A 26310-nucleotide genomic window follows, 5' to 3' on the forward strand; every position below is an offset into this window, starting at 1 on the left:
AGCAACCCTCATCCAATCATTAAAACGCAACGCGTTTAAACGGGAAGTCTGACTGCTGACCGCTAAGATAGAAAAAAATACCCAGTTCAAAAAACAAAACAAACAAACAACAATTTTTATCCAGTAGTATCTTTCATTAAAACTTTCACAATAAGCTAAAAATGAATAAATAAATTGAATTCCATTTCTTAACCCAGTGACTTATTGGTGTGAATTTATAGCCCTTTGTATAGTTTATACTTAAACAATGGAGCATCCTTTCTTTTTTTTTTTCATGTGAAAATTCACAAACTTCTGGACTTCTTTGCAGTGCTGGATAGTATGAGAAAATATATTATGTCCTCCTTTAACTTTTTAAATAATAAAATTGAGTCTGTGGTTGTGTGGTGGTGCAGTTTGTAGCAAGAAGGTCCTAGGTTCGCTTCCGGGGCCCAGCATCTTTCTACATTGTGTTTGCATGTTCTCTCTAGTCTGTGCATGCATGGATTCTCTGAGTACTGTGGTCTCCTCTTACAGACCAAATAAATGTATCTTGCGTTAATTGGCATCTTTAAATTGCCCTTAGTTATGAGTGTGCCTGCATGCTTGAATGTCTCTGTGTTGCCGTGCAATGGAATGGCGACCTGTCACCGTGTACCCGATCTTTCAACCATAAACTGCCGAAGATAGGCCCCAGCCCCACCTTGACATCTGACAGATGAAGTGGGTGAAAATGGATGGAACTCAGTCTACAAACAGTAAGAAACTAAACAGATTATTGGAAAAAACTTAAATGTACTGACAAAATTCTCTATTCACAAATGCTGTTTCTCAAAAACATTGTCTGTTATTGAGGCATTCAAAAACAAAATGTTGAAATTTAAAACCATCCAAAACATTGCAAGCTTGATAAAAGCTCATATTCTCTTTGAATATATGAAGCAACATTTGGTAGCAAAGTACGTTTACACATGTATAGCCAGCAAAGATACATACACATATTTATGTCAAAAAAAAAAAAAAAGTAGGCTATTGAGTGGTATGTTTCACTGCTTACTGTCTATTTCTGTACTTGTTGGATTTTTGTATTTTCACATTTGTATTGTGAGGAAACTTGTTAATAATAATTAAAATAAATGATAACCGCAAACATTCAGAGTCTAAATTGCCTGTCCTTATGTCTCAGCTTTTAAAGTAACCATGGTTTCCCTGCGGCACAGAAGCAGGGCTGCTCTATACAGGGGGCCACCGGATCCAGTCTGGACATAGATCTTCTGCTGAGACTGGTGCAGAGCATCCAGCATATTATTCAAGCTGTTAAAACTTCACATATCCAACACACTACTGCAAGACACGGCATGTTCGTCTGGGACGGGGCCCAGGCCAGATAATGATGATCAACAATTTTTTCTGAGTTTTGCTAATAAGGTGTAAAATTACTCATGAAAACTACAAAAGCAACATTATACAAATTGATGATGAGAGGATCTTTAAACGAAGTGGTCCATATTTGACAGGGAACCTACAACTCTATAGTAGAAGTGGGACATAATGTTATTTATCCATCCATTATCTGACACGCTTGTCCCAATTGGGGTCCTGGAGCCAATCTCCAGCTGTCAATGGGCGAGAGGCAGGGTACACCCTGGACAGGTCGCCAGTCCATCACATGGCAACACAGAGACAAACAACCATTCACACACACCTAAGGAGAATTTACCTAACAGTCATGTTTTTGGACTGTGGGAGGAAGCCGGAGTACCCGGAGAGAACCCAAATAAACAGCCTATACAAGACATTCACCTGAACTGTTAAAGGAACATTGATTATAGTTCTTCACCTGACATATCAACTTCTGTGATGTGCAGAAGGTCAGGCAGTTTCACTATTATACAGTACTTACTGGTTGTGACTGTGTGCTTCTAAAAATGTTGTTCTTCAAACTTGGCGTGTTGATTTACAAGACAAAACCGAGTCATGACGGAACTGAGATTTCTACACGAACGCTAACCTTAACCCAAACAAATATCTGACCTCAGTACAAACAGAATACATCATTGTTATTTACATGGAGCGCAATGGTTTTAAAAGGGTACAGTTGCAAAATGGAGAACAAGGTAAATGATATCACCTGGGAAATTTGCCTTTTAGAAAAAGGAAATGTTATTTGTCTGGAGGTAAGAAGCTGGGGAAGGAATGGTTTGGAACACATAAATTTACCACAAAGCTGTAAACTCTAACCCCTGAGTTGCTGGATCCTTTATTGCATCATTAATCTGTAATCCATTTCCCTATATTTTCTTAGAAAATAAATGAATAAATAAAAACCAATCAATCCACTCAGTTTAAACTGTATTCAAATTGAGTGCAATAACCAGTTGCACTCGGTTTGAATACAGTTCATTTTATGAGATGACACATCAAGAGCTTTTTTATTTGTTATTTTATTGTTTAGCAAATCATTATCCATTAAGAACAGAAGGTACCACTCCAAAAATAAACTTACAGTTACATACACCATGGTGGCATTACAAATATCTAGAGATTAGAAGGCTTCAGAGTAGGTATATCAGAAGTTTTTTTTTTGTTTTTTTTATACACACAAACTATTTTAGTCAAATTCCTATTTCAGAAGACTTTACTCATATCCTGTAGATGTATCAAAAATATTTGAGTTATACCTGGTACAGGTTACAGGACAATTTGTCAGCAATGACTTGCATTTGTACAGCTGTACATTTTTAAACGGAGGCTGAAACGTAAACTTGAGCTTTTTTTTATTGAAAAAGCTTCCTGGATGGGAAGCTAAACATCATTAATCTTGGAAACAAAGTCCAGTGGATTGTGTTTTTTAACTTATTTTGGAATAAGCTTTCATTGGACACTAGAAATAATTTATTTTTAAGTGTGTGTGTTCTGTTCTGTAATATAGCTCTGGGAATAGATGTCCCAGAGCTAGATGAAAGCCAAACAGCTTTGCTTTCCTGAGCCCCAACCACCTGAGCCCAAGCGCCAGACAACTCTCAGTGTCCTCCCAACCGACCGCAGGCACAGGCAGTGCAGGTTCAGGGCAGGCAGACCCACACCACAAGCTGAGGTGCATCCCTGCAGGTGGTTGTATCCCAACAGCCGTACAGCCATGCCAGCCAGCTGCCTCCCCCGGATGGGGCCAAACTTACTAACATCCCAGGCCCCACCCAATGCCAGGAACCAGCATCCCCGATCCCAGCAGACAAACAAGTCATTGAAGCTATAGGATGGGAACCCCACTGGGGAGTGACTGTGGGGAAACTCAAGAAAATCTCAGAGAGCCCAAAGCTCATCCACCAGGTAGGATAATCCTCAGGTGGCAGCTTTCACAGCCCCCTCCCCTACCTCTCTCCTCCCTTACTGACAGTGTGTCCCCTCAAGAGAAGAGCACCCGAAGTACTGGTATATAAAGGATTTATAAAGAATGTTCCCCACCAGTTCAATGGCCCCAGTGCCAGCATTGGCGCCGTTGGACCCCAGAACAGGATAGGCATCAAAGCTGGCACCAGTCCACAAACCAAGCCCCCAACCCCCAGCAGGGATCCCACCGAATTGTAGGCCACTCTATGGACTCAGGTCCCCCCCAGATGTGCTCAGTACCTCAGTACCTCAGTAGCCACAGGCCACACAGTCGTACTAGGAAAGGTAGCCAATCAAAGCAAGCGAGATATATTTAGTGATGAGGCAGAGGCTCATAGGCTTATATTTAGAGTGTTTTTATTTTTCCTGTTAATGAGGATAGTTTTATTTGCTATACATATAAGGCAGTGAAGATGATCTGTCTAAGGTGACATTATCTAGGTTACCAAGTAAACAGAATCAGGGGGAGTGTGAAATATTACATCTCACACATTTTGACAGATCCTCCCATACCAAACACCAGAAGCTCTGTACAACAGTGCATAGTGCATGTATGTTATCATGTGGTGCATTAATTGCATGATGCAAGCAGACATTTGACTGTGGAAAAACCCATTGGCCTGTATTGTTAACACTATGAAGGGTTTTGTATTGAATTAGTAGTAAATTAGGATTTCTATTTACGTTGAATATTCTCTTACAGACTGTAGACTATAAATTTCGATCAAGCTTAACTGTTAAATCAGTTTTCCCATTTTTCAGTGGGAAGTGATAGAGACTCATCTAGTTTTTTCTCTCGGGGGAGTGGTGGCCTAGTAGTTAGAACATTCTGCTTGGGTCTCGGAGGTTTTGAGTTCAAGCCCCACTCCCATAGACTGACACTCTGCGTCCCCGAGCAAGACCCTTAAACCCACACTGCTCCCCAGGCACTGCACAATGGCAGCCCACTGCTCCAATAAGGGTATGGGTTTAATGCAGGGAGTTCATTTCATTGCTCTTTACTTATGACAGTATAATGGCAATCAAAAAAAAAAAAAAGATAAACTTCTTAGAAATCTTTGACAGTAAATTTTAAGCATTAATGCATAGTAAATCATTTACATTAGGTGGCATTTGTAGACCTGCTTCATTAATCTTTAATTGAAGATCTAATCTGTTCATATTGCAGAAATTTGCTTTTTTAAAATCCTATACTGTGAAATTAAGCTGCAGAATGGGATACAATTATTTTCCTGTTAAATGTTCCAAGAATTTTATTCATTTCCATTTACTTGAAAGCCTCATGCTGTTAGCTTAGAAGGAGATCTTTGGTTTGTTTTTTGAGGGTCACAAAAGACAATTTGAATTTCCTTAGACTAGAAGTGGTACATTACGTGTAAAGTTTAGATCATCGTAATTATCATTTAAATTTTTACTCCCTGAAAATCTTATAGAGAAGGGCTTTTCTTTAAGTTAACTAAGAATTGTCTTTTGCACAGAAACATAATTATTTGTCTTGGAAAAAATGGTTTAGTTAAGTTTTGTTTAGAATGAACATCCTTATCACACACTGAAACAAAAATTGCAGCCTATTATTATATTCCATCTTAAAACGTTCTTAAGGGAGCAGAGAGCAGCTTAGTTTTAAACTGGCAATCTTGCTGCCTCTCATGAATGTACAGTAAAAGCTCTGATCTACAATCTCTAGTTCACACTTATAATCAGGTTATAATCAGAAGATATACATTTGCGTATATTAGGTACATCTGATTTTCTTTAACCATCAATAAACTGTTAGATTTTGTTACCTTTAACTTTTAAGTTCAAAATGTATCTGGAGTTTAAACATTGATTTTATTGATGTTGTAGGCAATGAATTTGATCTTGAGAATCAATAACTTTTCATTTTGTTTGCAATAAAGACATTTAAAATATTACATAATTGATGCAGAAGAATTTAAGAAAAGGGGATAGGGCTAAAAAATATTTATATATTAAACCCTGTTTTTATGATTTCACTTTTTTGATTATATCTGACTCTGATCTTTTATTTCTGGGTGGATCATCTAAATAAGTGGTCCTCCTAATTGTCATTTATTCTGGGGATATTTTTACGACATATTAAGGAATTAATGTAAAACATCTCATAAAAACTGAATTAAACTGAGAGTTCAAAGTAAAAAAGTGGTCTTCCATATCATGACAGTCGACTCATCTACTCATATGGCACCCTGCCAGCATAAGTCTTCTTTTTCGAGGCGGCAAACCTAAACATGATGGCAGTCCACCACAGGTCCCCCTAATTCTCACGTCTCACTGTAAACTGTGTAGAAGAGTGTCTGTTTTCCAACCTAGAGGAAGTAAATAAGCCACTTCTTCAAAGAGTCACCATTGAAAGGTGAGAACACACCATGGTGATGCAGATGGTGGGGAAATCGTTGTGGTCTAGTGGGAAAAGTTATGTGGTCAAATTGACATTTGCTGACTGTGAACTGCCTACTATTAACAATATGATGTACAGTAGAATAAATCCCTGATAATAATGCATGTATGTCAGAATTAGTATGTTCCTCTACATATTAACCTGTGGCTTGCACATCATTTTATTTCATTTTAAACCTATAAAATGGATTTTTTAAATTGTAATGTATACGATGTATTTACAGAAATGATATGGGTCAATACATGCTCATAATAATGCCTTGAGTAGAAAACCTATGGCGTTACACTACTTTACAGATAGATTTAAAAGAAACATGGAAAACAAAACTGATCTAATTAAAATCAAAAAGCTCTAATTCTTTCTACTGCTGCTTAAGCATTCTAACATTGTCATAGCAACAAGTGAGCAAGTGATCAACTCTCTTTATTAATACTTTTCACATAGCATGGTTGTTGTTTGTTCTGTTGATTATTATGTGAGAAAACAAGACCAAAGTTTTAGCACTTTATTTTCTGTTTTAAAAAGCTGTTACATCTGTTCATTTCTACATCATTCACTCTTCTGTGTGGGTCAGCCAAAATGGGCATTCTTATGGTGCCATATGGTGGCCAGAGCGACTGCAGCATTATCTTCTATGGACTGAATGTTGACTGGGTTGTTTTGAGAGGGAGAAGTGCTGACTGACCTTTAGATAAAAAGGGAAGATGAGCAGAAACTCTCTCCCTTTTCAATGGGGTCTTCCCCTTGAAATGGCCAAAACGTAAGGGCCTAATATAAGGTGAGATCTTCCTCTGCAATTTGTGCTTGTATCAATTATTTTTGTTAAACATGACTGGAATGAATACTGTTAATACTTAACTTTGTTTTTCGTTATTCATACCAAATGTACAACATTGTGATTTAATGTTTTTAATTAGTTGGGCTATCTGATACAAATTCCTTTAGGAATAAAACTTCTTGTAGATGTAAGAGGGCAGCTACAAATATGGTTGGGGGGCAACTTTACTATGCTTGATTTAGTTAAAGGAAACCTGAACAATTCCCCACTACCTCTTGGCACTTTATTTAACACCTGTAAACTAACAGAAAGGTAGCCTTTTTAAAATGCACAAATATCTAATACTTTGGTATACCTAGTTGCATAGAGATGTCAATCCAGAATATTTTAAAAGTACAGTTAAACTTAAAAAACTTGTTTCTGTTTTGCTTAATTAAATCCATGACTGGAGACACATAGAATTGCCCCACTGAAATTTTAGAAATTTTCATATTTAAAAAAGGCAATGCCTGAATTTTGCTGTTAGTTTTGAAGTGATCAAAAATACAGGTTTGGTTAATGTCTTTTAAATATGCAGACCAGTCAGGTATATTGCACAGCTTTAAATTACTTTTTTAAGAAATACTATTATGAAATTGTGCTGTTTGATGATATTGTATTATGTCTTTTGGGTTTTCCCTCACCACTAGAATTATACTGTAGATGGTCAGCCTTGGGTTTGTTAAATTAGGGGAAAAACAAAGCCTACACCTAAATCACTCCCAGAACTGAAACTTATCTTGAGTTGTTAGTTTCAGATCTGTCTAGCTGTAATCTGCATAAAATACTATAAAATGGTGACTTGACTTTAAAAATCAGCAAAAATAAGTTCAAAATGTAACTTTTTTTCCATTTTCAGTTTACGTGTGTAAATATAAATTAGAGCCTACAACCAAAGGTGAACAAGTCTGACTTAAGAGGGAAAAGACCTTGCTTAGATTTCAACTTGTTCAAGTGATTTTAAATCAGTGGTCTGAAACTGAAGGGCAGGTTTTCCTCACAGAAGCACTATGTGATCTAAATGCAACATTTAAATGTGTCCCTTGCTCTATTAACCTGTATCAAATGGCTAAACTACCTCAACAGCATGCAGCCAAGCTGCTCTGCAGAGCTCTGATAATGAGCTGGAGTCAGATATGATGTAGCAGAGACTCATCTAAAAGTTGCAGGACATCCGGCCCCTTGAGGACTGGAATTTGAAACTACTATTTTAGATGTGTATGCTGTGGAGCTGGAAATGTAAATGATTGGAAGTTTAACTAATTTCTAAAGGGCTTTTTACTTATGGATAATCCACTTCTGAGTGAAATACATTTTAAGGCAAATTGAAAGGTCTAATTGTTTAGTTAAATAAAATATGTTTTTTTTTAACTGTTATTTTAGCAGATTGCAAATAAAAAGTCAGAGTGTGATTTTATTTTTCATCAATTAACAAAGCATCTATTTTTTATTTTATCTTTGGAGATTTTGTGTATTTTCGTTTTGTGGCTTTTACAAAACCTTTTTATGAAATTTTCATTTTAATATTATTTTAAGATCTAACAGCAAAAAACTAAGGTAGAAGCTATTTCTGATATTAAAGCTGCTCAGTGCTTCTCTACATCCACCTCAGATCATGATTTTAAAGGCTCAATGAAATGATACTGACATTCAAGGGAATACAAAGGTCATTTTTCTCACCTTCTATCTTTATATACATTGTTGATGCTTGCTTTTTTTACTGCAGCCCAGGACAGCTTCCTATATTGTGGTCTGCACTGGCAGGAAGTAAACAGCCAGACCACCAAGCTGCTAGCAACAGGAAATGAATGAATAGCTTTCAGAGAGTCTGGAAGAAGTGAAACATCTTTGATCATACCCCTCCTCCCTCCTTGTCCTTAATATCAACAGTATTCCTACTTTACACATGAGTCCATACTAATCAGAAGTCAATTAAGAGAGCAGATCATGTATTTCTCTAATTAATAGCATACATTTTTACACGGACATGTGCCTACACATGAATCTTCATTCATACAATTATTACCCATAGTCCACATTACTAAATCCTTTTAAAGCTATCTATGTACCCATGTACAGTGACTAAGTGTATCCATTGATGTTCACTGCCCTTTTTTCACCTCATATATTTTGAAGAAAATCAGCTTAAGCTTTTTGCTAAACAGTCTCATCCTTGGACACTGGATTATATCAAAACCTTTACATAATATTATGAAAAATATTAATATTCTCGCCAACAACTGTCTGGCAGCATCCATTTTCTAAGTATCTGAACCAAATACCGGTAAGTGAATGTTCAACTACAGGTACCATCTATGTGTCCTAAGTTTAGCTCCCCTCTAAGATCAATATGTATTTGTTTAGCGTAAAATTGTGTTTTTTTTTTAATCAAGCACAAGTTGCAAACAACCTTTTAGTAATGGTGTTAGAGTAATACGTGGACAGCTACCTTATGGTAGTGCAGTCAAATCTTCTCAAGGGAAAACACGATCCAGTTATGTGAAGAATTTGTTGTTGTTGTTTTTCATCAAGATGTTGATCGCTTTAGGCAGGAAATATCTTCTGTATTGGTCTGTCTTGCACCAGATATGGAGAAGCATCTGATTGAAGACACTCTGCTGGTGTTAAACAATCTAATGAAAAGGAGTCTCAATGTTATCCATGATATTTTTTCACTTTATGAAATATTCTTCTTTATGAAATAATCCCCAGTTTTAAAGCAGTTCCTTTCTCTGGTACAGCAGCTGACTGACTGTTAGCAGTGTAGCAGAGAGTGAATCGTGATTAAAATCACCAGTTATTGCCACAACTTTATTTAGCTGTTGTGTCTGGAGCTTAGAAACAATGGAACTGATTACCTGACATGCAGTGTAGGCAACAGCAAAAGGTGGAATGTAAACAGTTTCTAACAAAACACTGGTAAACTCTGGTCTAATAATCTGGTTGACAGCCAACTGTCAACCCTTCAATGTCTTGGCTGCAGTGATTTAACATGTACTGTAACATGTTTCTCATTTTCTTTTGTAATGTAGGTTTAGAGCATTACAGGGGACTGTGTAGGTACCAGATATGCTTGTGTGGTCAGATCTGCTCGGGCCCTGCACATGCCAGTCATGTTACGCTACACAATGGCTGAAAAATATTGTGGTTGCCCAGACAACAATACTAACATATCGCAGGGGAGTCGGGAGCATCTGTAGCGTTAGCATGTCTAATAATTGATTAAGTTTTACCTGAATAATAACAAAACAAAAAAAAGAATGGACAGAGCAGATTGTACTTCCTAAGGAAGCTTTGGTCCTTCAGCGTTAGCAACAAAATGCTACATATCTTCTGTAAGTCTTTTGGGGAGAGTTTTTATTCTTCCTCTATCATCTGCTGTGGTAACAGCATCAGAAAATTAAAGTAAATTACTTAAAAAAGGTCAACAAGCTAATAAAGGAGGCCAGCTCTGTTCTAGGAACTCCTCTGGAGATTTATTCACAAAGAAGAATTCTTCATAAAGTGAAGAAGATTATGGATAACACATACATGCTCTTCATCTGATTGTCAAACACCAACAAAGTGTCTTCAGTAAGAGGCTTCTCCAGATCTTGTGCAAGACAGACCACAACAAAAGATCGTTCCACCCTACAGCTGACCTACAACAATTCAATAAAAAAATAAAAATAAAATAACTTTAGTGTTTATTTTCCCTTTAGGATTACTAAACTATTCATGAACTGAACTAAAAATATGTGAAAAAAGTTTGGTCACAATCTGGACTGTGATCTTTACTTGTGGCCGTTGATTAATGCAGACAAGTTTGTGGCTCTGGTAAATTCAGGATGTTTACTCATTTGAAGAGGTTGTTGAGTTTTCTAGGTGACCATTGCAGGATTTTCAAACCAGAAATGAATTAGAGGATGAAAAATGTACTTTTCTATATGTACAGGCTTCAGATAAGTTCCTTTATAATACATGGGCACTGAGGGAGTAACTGGATTATACTGAGAGCACAGTAAGAATAAGGATACTACTTTATTTGAAGTGGAAATAGAGAATTCGGAGCCCCTTTTACTTCTATATCATCATATCCAGCCGCATGATAAAGCAGTAAAACAAGCGGTTATACATCTCTTGAGCATGATGCTATCACCACCATGCTTAACAACTGGTACAAATCTCTTCACCTCATCTTGTGCCATTTAACCATACTTGTTTTGTCTTTTTGTGACCACTCTTTGCTTATCTCACTGTAATACTTTTTTTACAGGAGATATTTGGATTGTTTTCTTATGGTGCTGCAAAATTGTTCCTCAAATTCGTTCCTCAAACTGTCACTCTATGTGAAACTTGCTTTAATGTTAGTGTAGAGAAACTACCCAACTTAGTAAACAATTATGAGTAAAACAAAGTTCTTTAGCCTTGCCAGTTAAGGGGAAGTTTATGACTTTTTTGCAACTTATTATACATCTTGGGCAAATGCTTCCATATATTTAGTTAATTAGTTTAAAAACCACAACCACTAGAAATATGTAAGCTCAGTTCTTTTACAGAAAAGTAATGAATAGAGCAAAATCAATGCATGCTACGTTAAAAAGTAAAACAGAGGGAAGTAAATGGGTCCCCGGCTCTTAAATAACACTGAAAATATGTGGATGACCAGCACTCCGAGGTACCTCATAAATTTAATGCCAGTAAGGGAATGCATTTTGGCTACATGTCTATATCTTTGGTACATGTCTATGTAGAGAGTAGAAAGCATCTAAGCCAATCAGAGGGGACTTCTGAGTAGTCATTACAGAGATTAAACATAAGTGAAAACCCCTGTCACAACTACACTTCCACAACAATAAACATATTCCATACAAAGCCACATAAATAGGTGAATACATGCAGTATTCACACAGCATCCTCAAAAGTTTACTGTTTGTACAGCGAACCCAAAATGCTTCTCTTTGAAGTATCATCTCTGTCACCTCCTACTTTAGAAACAGGAACAACTTCTATACCATAAAATGTGAGTGAACAAACATCATGGCCAGTTGTCATAAAACTAATAACGATTTTTTTTTAACTCTTTTTGGATTACCCTAAACAATAACTGCATTGAATGAAATCATTTGAGATCCAAAAGGAATAAGTAGTTTAAGAGTAGTGTATATGGAACATTGTATGTTTATTATATGAGTTTTATCTTAAAGTAATGGTATAAATGTTTTTCTTTTTACCTTCAGCACATGTAGTTCAAGCTATCAGTTTATAAGGTTGACTTCAGGGACACACGTTGAGAACTAATGTGTCTCTAGCATTTCTAGTTCTTACTATCTCTTCACTCGACAAGCGGCGACCACAGGCACTGTAGGTAGGGCCCTAACCGTCTATAGACTTCCGTCAGTCCCTCATGCATCTTTATCTGCACCCAACACAGAGTTCATATGTCTTGTTTGTTTGAGTGGTAGAAACTTACAGTGTGTGGGTAGAAAGTAAGTCAGAGTGTGTTGTGAGGTTTTACCATATGAAGTCCATCCTGTCAAACTACCCCCTCCTACAACAAAAGAAAAAAAAGAAACTCATGAGTTTTTAAGAGACATCTCGTCTTGCTTTGTTAAAGATGCATTTATCTTCAATCCTCTCTGAGAGAGCAGTCACAAACATACAGCATATTTTGTATTTGGAGACAGAATATTTCTTGCCCATTTTTTTTATTCATTCATGTCTCTCTCTCATTGATTGAACAAGTGTCTTTCACCTTTAGTTTTCACTGAGTTTCGGACTTTGGTTTATTCTGTCAGCAGCAGGCTTTGATGCAAGCCATTTTATTGTGGTTTAGGCTGTACTTTTAGGATATCTCTCCTATAGGAAGGAGAGAATCTGCCCCATTCTCCTATCTTTTTCAGCTACTACTAGCCTGTTTCCAGGTATTTAACTTAACCCATCAACACTGAGCAGCTTCAAGATGTCTACATGATGCTGCCTCCACCATCTTTCCCAGTGGAGGCAGTGGAGTGGATATGTGTCAAGGCTTGAGAGTAAATGAGACTTACAGCAACTTTAGACCTGACTTTTCAGATTTCTTTTTGCAAAAAGTTTTTTTTTTTGTATGTGTAATTTTGGTGCCGCCTCCATTGCATGAAATCTATATAACAGCTTTTATTTTCTGCTTATATACATGAAAAGAAACATAGAAAGACACTGTTTTGTACCATTTAAAATGTTATTGTAGAAATGGAGAGAATGAACAGTGAATTAAGAAACTCATGAACAAAACATGTGAAACAAAAAAAAAGGGCATGTTGCATCATTGTTTTAGTCTTTGGCAACCCATCTCCCGTTAATGCAGGCGGCTACTGTTCAAGCAATTGTTTCACAAGGTACAGAAACAGGAAAAACAACATATGTCCCACCTGAGATTTTTTTCACAGACTGTCTGAGGGGCATGATGAAATAGAGGTGAGATGCACTGCACTGCGGTGGCAGAGTGTTTAAACGTAGCAGATGTCACTGTAACTGTGCTACAGTCTCAAGGCCAAATTTACTGTAAACTTGGACGACGGTAACAACTAGAAAATGATAAATTCACAAAAACTACACTGTTTAAAATAAGAAAACAAAGTGAAACTGAGCACATGATCGGTTGAAACAAGGATGGAAACTGACAGCAGAAAGCAAAAGGGAAGTGTCATTTTTTAGTTGACGGCTATATTCAGCAGGGAGTGTCCCTTACAAGTGCACACACAGAGACTGCTCTGTCTCTCTATCTCTCTCTCTCTTTCTGCTTGCATTTTCCCCATTAGCTCACTTCAAAAGCAATATAAGTGACACTTGACAGCAAGCAAGCAAATACGAGAGCTAGGAGAGAACTAAAAATCTGGACCGTTAGAGAAGCTTACCTCTAAGAAATGGACAAATTTGGCCGAAACATAAAATAACTCATTGTGGTATCGATTTGTAGCATTTCTTTTTCTTATTTTTTTCTTTTACAAACATTTTGTTGAGGACGAATGTGCTGGTCAAGATTACCAACAAGCTTCAGAGGTCAGAGTGAGGAGCTGGATGTTTGACTGAACTTTGGGAAGACAATTATTTCTGAGGTAATATTCCTTTAAGAACTTGGAGTATGATGTGAAATGATGTGTACGTCTTTTTTTAATTCATTAAACTGTTGGTGACTCTCTTTCTTAAAATAGTAAGGGTGTAAAGACATAACTTTATTCCCAGGAATGTTACTGTCATATGTGTCTGTACAGTAGTTGACTAGAAATTTCAGAAAGTTTTAAAGTAATTTTTCTGTTCCTTTACTAACTCATTTTTATGGGATTTATTTTTCATTTTGTTTCTCTTTTTACTTGACTAACAAAATAATATATATTTTTCTTTTTTACTAATTCCTTCCCAGCCAAATTAGTAGACTTGTGGATCTGTGGTCCAGTTGGGATGTCAGAAGGTGGTGCAGCTCCCCCACCGCAGGTCTTTGTGGTGGACAGCCAGGCCAGCTACGTATCCATGCCTAGCAGCAAGAAATCCTCATGGGCCACAGCAGGCCAGAGGTTTCTCCTCCTTCTCCTGGGATTGGCTGTGCTGGGAGTCTTTGTTGAGGGATATTTGATCTACATACTTTACCAAAGGACTGAGGTAAGGGGAGAGTCTTTTGGCATGTCAGCTTGAATGATGGGGGGACACTGTAGGGCTTGATGAGACTGGAAATTCCTTTGCGTGACTATTTGCATATTTCTTCTACGTCACACAATAGAGTAGAATTTTCTGCATGGGTTTTGACTTACCTGTGAAGTTCTGTCAAAGACAACGAAGCTATTGAAATATTTTGGTCTAGATTGTACTTCCCTTTTCTTATCTTGAATCTTTGAACAAATACTATTAAGGCAGTTCATCTTGATAAAGCACATCAAGATTTTTATTGTGATATATTTGTTTCTTTAATGTCAAGGACTGAATTGTCTAACCCAAAAAATTAGATTGGACATTCTGGGTTAGAAATGATGGTTAAGTTTTCCTGACTGAATTTCGGTCTTTAAAACCTACCTAAGTTATCAAAGGATATTTCCATGCAATAAAATTCTAGAACTGCAATAGGCCTTGTTAGTTTCCCATTTACTAGCTGAGGGAAAAAAGGTTTTGCACCTGTAGGCCTCATTTCCACTACAGTTTACTGTTGCTAGACGTTTTTGTTCCTACAGTTACTAATTATGTTTTTGGTCTGTCATAGGTAACCTGACTCAGTTGTTCACTCACGCTTAAAACTATTGCACAAATTTTTCCTCTATTTCCGTACAGCCTTTGTCTCGCTGCGGGACTAATCCTCCGTGCCATAACTCTTCCCACCCACTGATGCTTGAACAGCAGGTAACATTTTTGCATAAACTACATGAATCGACTGTTACTGTACTTCACTCCTTTAAAGAAATCATAACAAATGAGTTCTTATTTCTTTTTCTCAGAATGGCAGGATGTCAAGTCAAATCAAAACTAAAGGTGGGGATTTTGTTGTTTAATGTAAATGTTTTTAACAGAAATTACATTATAGATACTACTACTGCTTGTCATGCAGAACGTGATAGATCAATCTGTTGATTTTTCTATATTAATGTATTTGTCTGTTCATTAATTAGCAATCTCTAATTTTATCTGCAGAATCCAATGAGATTCTTCCAATTCCTCCTCCAGAGAGACCAATAAGGCCATTTGCTCACGTGTTTGGTAAGAACCCTCAAGTCAATGTCTTTATCAGGCCTTTTAAAGCCTAAAGTCTACCCAAAGAAATTAAATATCACTTTGGTTTACCAGATTTAATCAAACCCAATCAACTTATAAAAACTTCATTTGATTTCTGTGAACTTTTCACTTTTCAAAAATTAGGTTTAATTGAAAAGCAGAATCCTTTCTTTGTCTGTTCAACAAAAATCAGTGTGTTCTACACTTATTAAAAGGTTTCTAAACCAACTTTAGCCAGTTAAAGAAATACAAATTATTTAATGATATTTCCCTTTCAGCTTTGTGTTGAAAAATATTTTTTTATATTTTCGTTCCAGGTGATGGTCCTTTGAGGGATAATGAAGTGCGGTGGAATCCAGTTGAACAAGACATAAAAAACATGGGGTTTAACAACAGCGGCCTTATAATCCTAGAGGAAGGCTACTACTACGTTTACTCCAGGGTGGAGATAGATTTTTCCAATGAAACTACTAATAAAGGTGTCTTCCACAAAATAATGAGAAACACAAGTGGCTATGGGAAGCCTATAGAACTACTCCATTCCAAAAGGTGAGCTTTCTTACTTTTTTTCCTACCTTTTCTAGGATATATTGCATAACAACTGAAAATGTAATAGAACACTCTTAATATGACACTTGTGGCCATATTCTTTTCTAGCACTTGCTGCCAATATAGAAGCTCTGCTAATTCTGATGCCGAGGAGCTGAGGAGCAGTTTCCTGGCAGGAATTTTCCACCTGCAGGAAGGAGACCATATTTATGTCACATTGAGCAGAATAAAACAGTTGAGTCAAGGGGCCAGCTTGGGGGCTTTTAGGATAGATCATTAGACAATAACAAAGCATGTTGTCTGAACAGTGTTTATTTTTTTATGTTAGAGATGTAATCTAATATATATATATGTACTGTACCTGATGGATGTCATTTTGACCAATGGAAGAACAAATATTTTTAAAATGAAAGTATCTGATATTCAGATTATCTATATATATACATATTTGCAACTGTTATTTTACAAAATATGTTGTTTAAATAAAACTGATTTTGAATAATAAAAATGTTTTTTTTTTTCAACATAAACAAAAGACTTAAAAGTAAATAGTGTTTTTCTGTTAACATGTAAAACTGAGAGTAGTTTCAACCCTGCACTTTTTGAGCAGACCGATTAGCCTGAACCCAACCACATTATGTGACAGCAGGTGTACAAATCTGCAACCAGCTCAAGGGAAAACGCAGGCAGTGTTTGTGTATGCACGCATGTATTTGTGAGAATGAGGAGCAGGATGTGGTTGAGCAAGGATGCATAGAGAAAAGGAGGTAGGAGGGGGGATATCAAAAATGCTTTGTGTTGCTGACTCAGCTCTTCCCACAGTTTACACAAGTCAGTTTCAGAGACGAAGCAATGTTTCAAATGGAACAGAAAAAAAAAAAAAAAAAAAAAGAGGGACATGCATTACAGAAGTGAGTAAACTAAAGTTTGATAGTGAATGAGGTACTCTGCCAAGAAGTGCAAGAAAAAGGGGAAAGAGAAACGAGAAGCTGCGAAACACAAAGCTGGAGACTTATGAACAAATTGCACTGAGGGCACAGAAAAACCAAGGTCGCAGGTGAAAGACCAGGTAACTAGATCACCTCTGAGAGGCGCTTGTGTGTGGAAAGACTGGGCTGTTGCATATGAACCAAATTTGGGTCATTTCCTGCTGTGAGATTGTGATAAACATCTCAGCATTTTGACAAAGCAAGCACACCAAAATACCCTGGTAAACAAATGCATAAAAGCTTCATGCATATAAATGAATATTGAGGGCCTGCACCTAATTCAATCAGCTGCAGAAGTTGTCTTATGCATTTTCTTTATATGCTGCATTACAAATTCTTAGCAGGTTTTAATCATAGCATATAGCTTCAGTTAATTGTATACTTGATACAGGAAATGATATGGATAATGAGTTGTATTTGAAATGGGGGATGTATAGTTTGGCCTTAATAACTATGATGCACCTTCATGAACTCAAATCCAACAACAGCAGTTAGAAGGTCACCATGATAATAACTATAGGTCACCTGTTTGTCATTTAATCTTATTTTTAGAGATCAGTAGGAAACAAACAGCATCAACAAGCCCAAGGAACACAGTGGACAGTCCAGGGGGGAAAAAAACATAATCATTTCAAAGAAGGGTTAGCATAAAAAACAATGTTTGAAGCTCTAAAAACTAAAAAAGAAAAACAGTCAAAGAGCAAATCAATTTAATACTGCAAGATTATGTAGGAGAGCTCTCAACAAAGTGCACTAAAAGGCATCTTTTAGATCTAATCCAACCAAAAATAGCACAAAACCTTACCAAAACAATATTTAGTCAATTTGGAACAAAAGCTAATTTTGCACCCGACAAGCCACATGAAAGACAGGCAGTGCAGCGGTGCCCTCATCTTGAGAGCAATGTGCTCCAGTGCTTTCACATTGTCCCACAAGTTGATTGCAAAAAGGCAGAGAGCCACAATAAATGAGTCACTAAACATGCTGACAACCTCGGATGCAACAGCGAAAAAGAAACAAGACACCTGCATTGCACAGTGGAACTTTGCAAATGCGAAACAAAGCAGTTTCGATCACAAACCATAAAAGATTACAATCTTACTCCAATCAAAGAGTGAAAACAACTGTGATAACCCTTAATTCCCACAAAAACTTCAACCACAACCCCCCATTTACCTAATGCAGATGGACTGATGACTGGCTATGTCTGCAGTCTTTCATGGTGGGTTTGTTGATCAAATAATGGTTTCTACAAAATATTATAAACATATAATTCAAAAATACTTTTAGAACCAGCCCTGCAAATGGAGAACTAAACCCTTCCTTCAGTAGATGTACAGTTATAGAAATAGGTTGTTACCTTATCATCAATCTACAAAATATAATAAGCTACAGAGGTTATCTGTGCTAGTTTTTCTTCCTCTCATATAAGTTGTAAAACTAATTTTAAAGTCTTTCTGTAGTGATAATAAAATTTTAAAAGATGCGATTTTTTTTATAAAATTGGAACTCATTGGTTAAATTGACTTAAAACAGTTCTACCTTATTCCTCCATCCAACACTGCATTGCATTAAGTCTGCTGACAATTTCGGTTTTGGCATTTCCACATGTGACCATGTCTCACAGATCTAGTCCACTGTCTTTTTTAGAGAAATAAAATCCTCCAACTGAAGCCACAAATCAAGCTTTGTCTGATGAGTGGGTGCTTTTGCAAAACGTAGGCATTTTAGGTGGTTATGTGAAAACTGTAGTAGAAAAACATTAAGAAATTTTGATGAACTGCTCCACCAGCTGCTTTAAAACTACAGCTCACTGCTTACTTCAAAAACAAGGATGACTGTTCAGTTCTATCCTCACAATCTTTTAACAGGTTTTCTTAACATATTCAGCTCCATTCATAATATATATAAACTGAAAATGTTTCCTGTCTCTGAATAAAAGCATCCGCACAGCATGATTCTTCCACCACCCTGTTTCACCTTCAGCATAGTGTGGTCATTGCACCATTTGTTGTTTAATTTTAGTCTCACCAAAAGCACATTTCTTCCACTGTGTTAAATAAAGTGCTTGAGGGAAACTCCAGACTGAACCTTTTCTATCAATGACGCATCTTGCCAGTCTTCCATATGTGGTCGTAATATTAGTTCTCCTACCTGAGCTGTGGACCAATATTGTTCAACATGCCTGAACTCTTGATGACCATGTCTTGGTAGGTTTGCATTGGTGTTACAGGTTTTCCATTCTCTGTTAAACGACGGTTAAATGCTCAAATGCTGCAAATAAGTAGGTAATTTCTTTTTTCTTCAGGTCAGGAGTGGGGAGGCACACTGGAATAAATAATGCAACTGGTTCTGGCATTTACTTAATCATATTTAGTTACCTTAAAACAATTGTTTCATGTTAGCAGGGTAGGACATAAAACAGTTGTGTTAAAGTTAGTGTTGCACCGATACCGATACCAGTATCGGACTGGTCCACGATCCAGCACTAAAATGGTGGTATCGGTATCGGCGAGTACCAACAAATAGGGCACCGATACCATTTTGAGAGCCAAAAGTTTATTCAACTATTGGCACCCATTCCAGGTAGGCAATAAAAAGTTCTACTGGATTCACTTTGTATTAGTCTTATTAGAATTATTTTACATCCAAGTAGTATGCAGTTCTTCATATATACACACACAAATCAATTTCAAACAAATGGTATCGGCTTATATTGCACAGCCAGGTATCAGGGCCAAAAAATGGTATTGACGTAACACTAGTTAAAGTAACTAAATATGATTAAGTAAATGTCAAAAACGGTTGCATTATTTTTTTCAGTGCAGGGAAACACCTAAAACATGTAGGACAGTGGGCCCTGATTACCAGGGTTACGAAACTCTGCTTAAAGCAACCAAACTATGCTTTAAACTTTAGTAGAATTTGATCCCAACATCTCTGCTGTGATCTAAGATATTCAGAATGATGATTGCTCACTAATGTTCACTAACACACCTTTGAGGCCTTCACACAACAGCTGGGTTCTTACTAAACAGAAGTGGACTCTACATATTTAATTTGTCCGAATTCTTTTCATAGCTTTTGGAATAAAAAGTGCTAAATACATACTCCATTTGACACTTTACATATTTCATATTTAAACAATTAAAGAAGAAACAACATTGTTTTACATCACAGTTAGCGGCTATGTTTTTTAACAATAAAATGTATTTGAATTTCCTGGTTGTTTTGCAAAACAAGTTTGGAAAAGTTCAAAGGTTTTGATTGCTTTTGAAATAAAGTGTTCTGATTTTCCTTTCAAGTGGGGCGTGTAGGTGTTTGAGTTTGATTGACAGCAGTAGGCAGGATGCCACTGCGTAGGAGTTGCGCCATATGGAAGCAGTGTTAAAGTAAACTCAGGTGCGGTGGCGTAAGTGCAAAAGGTGCCACAGCTGCTTCTAAGCAAACCATTAAGGTAAGGCTGAGTTCTATTGTGTTCAATGGGGCGACTATATAACAAGAAATTATGTCATCATTCTATGAAACTTTTGTTTTCTTTTAACTATTTATGAATTTTGTGATTATATCCAATTGATAAAGCAAATATATATAATTATATAGAGAATACAGATATTTTATGTAATATTAGTCTATTCTTATGTAAAAAAAAAAAAAAAACAACAGTAAATTAAATTGAAACTAAAGCTGATACTGAAGCTATTTAAAGATCAGAATTGGTAAGTCTGAGATTTGCAGCCTTTTTTTCTCAGGTTTTGCTTTTCCTCTAAATGCTGCATGCTCTGCTTACTGTCAGACTGCTGTTTGGTTTTTAGAGTTTCTGTGTTCAGCCGGTTTTCTAGAGCTACTGGTGTGAAAACAATGTAATGGAGTGGGGAGTCTGACTCAGAGCAGTAAAGATGTGGGTGATTCATCTGAGCGCCAGGATAAAAACGTATATAGCGCTCATTAAGGCTGAGTGGAATAGTAATTAAAGAGTGACTGAGTTGTTTGATGGACCTTGGGAGATTAAACTTTGTTAATTGTTTTGTTAAATCAGATAGAAAAGGGAAATAATACCTCCTGTTCCTTTGCTGGTTTGGAATTGTGACGTTTTTTTGAATTTGATGAGCTAGACTTTGTGGTTGAACAATTAATATTCAGCATATTTTTACAAGGTGTAAAAAGAATTATGTAATATTTATATATGTTTTGTATTTACCATCAGAGCTATGTAAAAAGATCACTGTAAAGTAATAATAATAATAGTAATTATAGAAGCATTCGCAAGTTGAAAACTTGTAAGATTATGTGCTTCTTCAAGCTCTTTGCTACAAAGGAAGTCCAAATTTGGTAATATAAAGTTTCCTGAGAATAATTCGATTTATTTATTTTTTTGTCAAGGAATGGCATAGAGGTGTTCAGGTATTATGCTTCTTTACTTTTATTGTTTTCCCGACATTTAAGTCTTGTTGAAATAAAAAACAACCAACAAATTAAAACATGTGAAACAATATATGTACAGTATAAAAGAACAGAACAATGAAAATGGAAATAAAATGAATTTAATATAAAAATGGAACGAGGGGTGAGATAAAAAAAAAAAAATAACAATTAGAGGGTCAGTTTAAATCTGGATTCCAAAAAAACCCCACCAGGGTTTGATTTTTGGTAGCTAATGAGATGGATTCAGGAGTTGAAGCGCTATACTGTACCTTTTAAAGTAGCTGATATTCACCACATAACCACAAAACAGGCTTAAATCGGAGGCAAGCAGACTTTGGCTCAGTTTTCTGACACCTAGAGCCACAGCATAGATGCAAACTCCTGGATAAGAGTCTAAATGACTTTAGAAAACCTGAGCATAAAATCCAATTGCCTCCAATTTAAGCCTTTTTTTAGGCTGCCATGATGCAGTTGACTGATCATTCACATAGGCACCTGTCACATACTGCCAAAACATATTGGTTTAGTCTTTGTAGTCACCTTACAGTGAATCTCATAGCCAAGTATATTTCCTTAAATTAAAAAATCATGCCATCTTAAAATGTTGCTCTTTTTGTCTCCAAACATTTAAGTATATAGGCAAAATATCCATAGAAGTGCCTAATCTGGCCTCTGTCTGAAAAAATTAAAGCGTCTAAAGTGTGTTTTCAGTGTGTATTAAAATGTTACCCTTTTTTTGTGTTACAATATATAATTTGTATTTTACCAACAACAGCTGCATCTGATCCACTGATAGGAACAAAAGGAACGTTTATTTGAATAGCAGTAACAAGACAATTCTAAGCGCCACACATTAACAGATTGGAAAAGAAAAACACACACAGAAAGTATGTAGCCCTGCCATAATAACGGCAGCTCCCGAAGTTTTGAGCAAAAACTTTAAGGTATGATGCTACTGAATTCTATCAGCTCCTTGATCCACTTAATGCTTTTAAGTATAAAGTTTCTCCTTTGTGAGGAGCTGTTTTTCCCTACATTAATTTTGTCCTATCATCATAGTACTGTTTGCTGGTGGATATCTAATTTTCACTTTTGGGGAAGTTCTGTTTTCCAATAGTTGACTTTGGATAATGATGGAAAATTCATGTTAAAACCCAAAGGTCTCAATGGGAGTAAGAGTCTTCTAGTGGTCTGAACTGCCCTCTGCTTATTTCCCTGTTGGTGAACTTCTCATTCTCTGAATTTGATAGTAGCCTTCTTTCCTCTATCAGTTCCAAGATTGGAAAATCCTAGTATTTTTTCCTCTATTATCTTTCTCACGAAGAAAGGAAAGATCCCTTTGTAATCCCACAGAGGGGTATATGATCTCTCGGGCCATCACTTAACTTGTCTGTTATGAAGCAGTCAGCTGTCACACTGAGTAGTGAACAGGGAGCTATGTGGGGTTAAGGGTCTTGCTCAGTGACCCAGAGCGACAGTCTGTTTTTGAACCAGCAATCTTGTGCTATCTCCAAGATGAAAACACCCTTCTTTCTAACCGAGGACAGATACTCACATAGATATGCCCTCATGTCTTGCTTGCTCTGCTCAAATATGCTAAATACTGGTTGCATGTTGGAAGAAACATACAGCTTATTCTTGTAAATATTAATAGCACTTATCACAGTTTTAGAAAAGAGTCTTGGTTACAAAAGGACCAGAGACCAAACCAGGACTGTAGAAAGAAAAGAGGGTACTTGTTAGCCTAGCAAACTAGCCCCACCCGCCAGCGGCCAAAATAATTTTTGCCTGTGAGTGGTCTAGACTCGATCAATGCCCCAGGCCCTAGAACTGGCGGGCCGATCACAACGCAGAGATGTGTTTTGAATGTTTGGATGCAAAGCGGGCGGCGTTTTGAGGGCGTGACCACAAAGCTGCACAACGCTGGAGAAAGCACAACAAGGAAGATGGCAACAACTGTTGAACAGTTCTCGCTTGACTCAGCTTTGGAATCAGTTTAGGAAGGATTAGACTTGGGGTTTTCATTGAAACGTGAGCAAGAAGACGCTCTAGAAGGAAGTATTTGCTGTTTTACAGATAGGCTGTTTGTTTACACTCCCCCACCAGCTTTCGGTTGCGCTTTCTACGTCACAGTCAGTTGCGCTCATTGGTCAGAGCGTTGGCCAATAGGCACAGACATGGTTTGATAAACAACGGGTTGTTTTCACCCACAATCTTCCGAAGTCTGATTCATCGTGGCCAGACTAAATACACATTTAAACTCACATTTAGTCTGGTTTATCAGGCTAGGAACTTGCTGCATTAAGATATGCAGCTTTGCTTTATTTGTCACTACATACTGTATGCCGGGTACATATGACAAAATTTCGTACATCAGACTGAGTGTTAATTAAGTGGCCGTCAATAAACATAGGGAGGGTTGAATTCTAGTAGGGACAGGATCTGAGGCTTAAACTGCAAAAACACTAAGACCGCTTTTATAGAAGGCATAACATGCAAACAACAGCTGTAAGGATTAATCCTGGTTACAATCTTATGTGGCCAGAAAGCAGGAATTTTCATGTGTGGCCTACTGTAGAGAGCCAGATCTAGCTCCCTGGCTGAAATAAAGGTGGTGGTTGACATGCTAGCTCCCTTATGGCGTGCTTGGGCATCGAACATCTTAGCAATAGTTGTTCTTTTTCTCCCTTGTTCTCTTTGATTGGCTAAACAACATCATTAATTCCTTGTTTGCACATTGGTTCAGACTCTCTGCCAGTCTGTTGTTTCAAGAACAATTTCGACAACAACAGAGGCAGACTTCACTTTAATTTCTCTTCATCACAAAAGAAAACATAATGCATATTGCACGGCTACGCTGTGAAACGCTGAGGGCCTGCGATACATCGCAGGTACCATCAGATCCATACAATGCACTACAATATGCTGATATAGCAGAAGCCTTCAGGTCACTGTGCCTTTCGATTAGATATCGTATTTCCACCCATTGTACTATGGCCAAACAATTTCCTTGATACTGGCTAAAAATTGCATCAGTCAATGTCACAATCATTAGAATTTTAGGTTCTTTAGCTTTCTATTTTCCACTGTTCTATTATTTGTTTAGTTCTCATTTTCTGATACTTCTATTTTTTGCCACATCAGTTGAGACATTGTTAGGTTTAGTTTTATTATAATCCTTGTTTATCTTCTCTGGGTTCTAGTTATGTTTATCTTTTCTTCTTGTTAAGTTTCTTACCTCTTTTTTCTCTTTCTCCTCAGCTAATTACATTAATCCTTCTCAGCTGTTTTCACTTCTCCCCTGGTTGCCTCACCTGCTTCCTTTGTCGTCATCCCTCTCTCTCACTTCCAGGACGCAGACATATTCATTAAACTGGTCCCACTTCTTGAGCCAAAGCAGAAGTGCGTCAGCATTTACCATGATAAGTGCTATTCTAATAGTGTTGGCAGGAAGGAAGGACCTCCCAATATTCTTTTCTCCTGCTTACGACCTACAGTTATAGGAATTCCACAATCCGTTGCATGACAGGGCAGATAGGAAGAGCCCAGCTCAAGAAATTGTATATTTTCTTAACATGTACTCTGAGTGACGGATGCAATTGCAAATGTCCGAATTCAAGACAGCATTTTGAACGTTTTTTACCTTCTTTTCTTCCATTCTTACCTTTGACCCAACATAAGGTGAAGGAAGGGAAGCTAGGAGCAGGAGATAGAGGCAAAAGTTTGATGAATCAGGATCCCGATATCTGACCAGTTATTTGTACAATGCTCCTGGTGGAAATCTTCCGTTAACTTTTATGTACAAGCTTTGTAATTTCTTGTTATCAAAGTGTTTTATAAAAGATTTATTTCCCTCGTCTCTTTGTCCCACGGCCCTGCTTACACTTTGGTTCTACTAACTCCAGAAATCCCAAACAGTCAATATCTATAAATATGTGATAAACGAGCAGAGGTCCAGTTTTAGTTGCTGCACAGCCTCTAAATTTAATACAAATTGATTTGTTTTACACAACGTGATACGAGGTTTCAATGGATGGAAATATGCCAATACTTTCTATTAACAAAAAGGAATCAGTAATATTGTTAAAAGATTTAACAAATCTGAATATTTATTATGTTAATCATAACTATAAGTCTTATTTTTATTGCTTCATAATTAAATTGATCTTTTTACATATAATCTGTAAACTAACAAATTCTGACAATGAACAACTTAAACTTTTCGAAAGATGTTTTAAATTGCTAATGTGTTGATTCACTGAAAAAAAATCTGTTTGATTTACTTTAAAGTTTTCTTATATCTCCTCCCAACATAAATTTAACATATGGATATTAATGTCTTAGGAGAAGCACCGGCTTTTTTATGTCAGACATAAGTGTTTGAATCTTTAAAAAGTAAACACTACAAACACTCCCCGATTTTAGACATTTTACTTATTCTAAAAACACTCATCCACAGAAATTAACTCATTAATCTGCTGACATTTTAATTATCAACAAGTTTACCTGCATGATTAGGTCCTCACGACTTTTGTGTTTTATGAAATGGGCTTTTAAATGTGATAGAAATTTAAATTAAGAAAAGTATTGATTAGTGTTTTAAAGTGTTGCATTCAATGATAGGGTTTCATTTTTGCCAAGTTCTTTAACTGATAAAGTCATGATCTCAACACCACTCAACATAGAACCTTAATCGGTGACATAAGATTTAACTAAGTTGTCAGGATTCCTAAATAAACGGTACTGGAGTCGTAGGGGAAACTTGGATCTGGAGAAAAAAATTTTTTTTAATTCTTTGTGATGCCCTTCTTTTCTGTATGTTTGTGATGACATCGCAGCTCCAAAATCATTGAATTTACAATGTCATATTTGTAATTTTAGAAGGGAAGAAGCAGGCCGAAAGCAGAAGCAGATGACTTGCCATTTGCTTTGCACCAACTGCCTCAGAGTATGCAGGTAGCAGTGATGTCAGGCAGCAACGTGCTCTTGATCTGGTCAATTTATATATATATATATATATATAT

The 26310-nt window shown here is 36.8% G+C and overlaps 1 protein-coding gene across 1 annotated transcript; it reads left to right on the forward strand.

The window, feature by feature from the left end:
* The first annotated feature begins 11800 nt into the window (after positions 1 to 11800).
* Positions 11801 to 16321, forward strand: LOC107101479 (tumor necrosis factor ligand superfamily member 14-like). The gene is made up of 7 exons (XM_015400416.1): positions 11801 to 13684; positions 13990 to 14225; positions 14886 to 14954; positions 15050 to 15083; positions 15243 to 15308; positions 15641 to 15872; positions 15981 to 16321. The coding sequence occupies exons 2-7, from the start codon at positions 14028 to 14030 to the stop codon at positions 16150 to 16152; spliced, it is 771 nt and encodes a 256-aa protein (XP_015255902.1). The 5' UTR covers positions 11801 to 13684; positions 13990 to 14027; the 3' UTR covers positions 16153 to 16321.
* The last annotated feature ends 9989 nt before the right edge of the window (positions 16322 to 26310 follow it).

Source organism: Cyprinodon variegatus, unplaced genomic scaffold (genome assembly GCF_000732505.1).
Source record: "Cyprinodon variegatus isolate N-32 unplaced genomic scaffold, C_variegatus-1.0 Scaffold1102, whole genome shotgun sequence".
Taxonomy (NCBI): domain Eukaryota; kingdom Metazoa; phylum Chordata; class Actinopteri; order Cyprinodontiformes; family Cyprinodontidae; genus Cyprinodon; species Cyprinodon variegatus.

Excerpts from the sequence above, each read along its gene's own strand:
- LOC107101479 (XM_015400416.1), top strand. The coding sequence starts at position 14,028 with ATGTCAGAAGGTGGTGCAGCTCCCCCACCGCAGGTCTTTGTGGTGGAC. Across the intron at positions 15,084-15,242 it reads AAGTCAAATCAAAACTAAAG|AATCCAATGAGATTCTTCCA; the intron begins GTGGGGATTTTG and ends TTTTATCTGCAG. Across the intron at positions 15,873-15,980 it reads GAACTACTCCATTCCAAAAG|CACTTGCTGCCAATATAGAA; the intron begins GTGAGCTTTCTT and ends ATTCTTTTCTAG.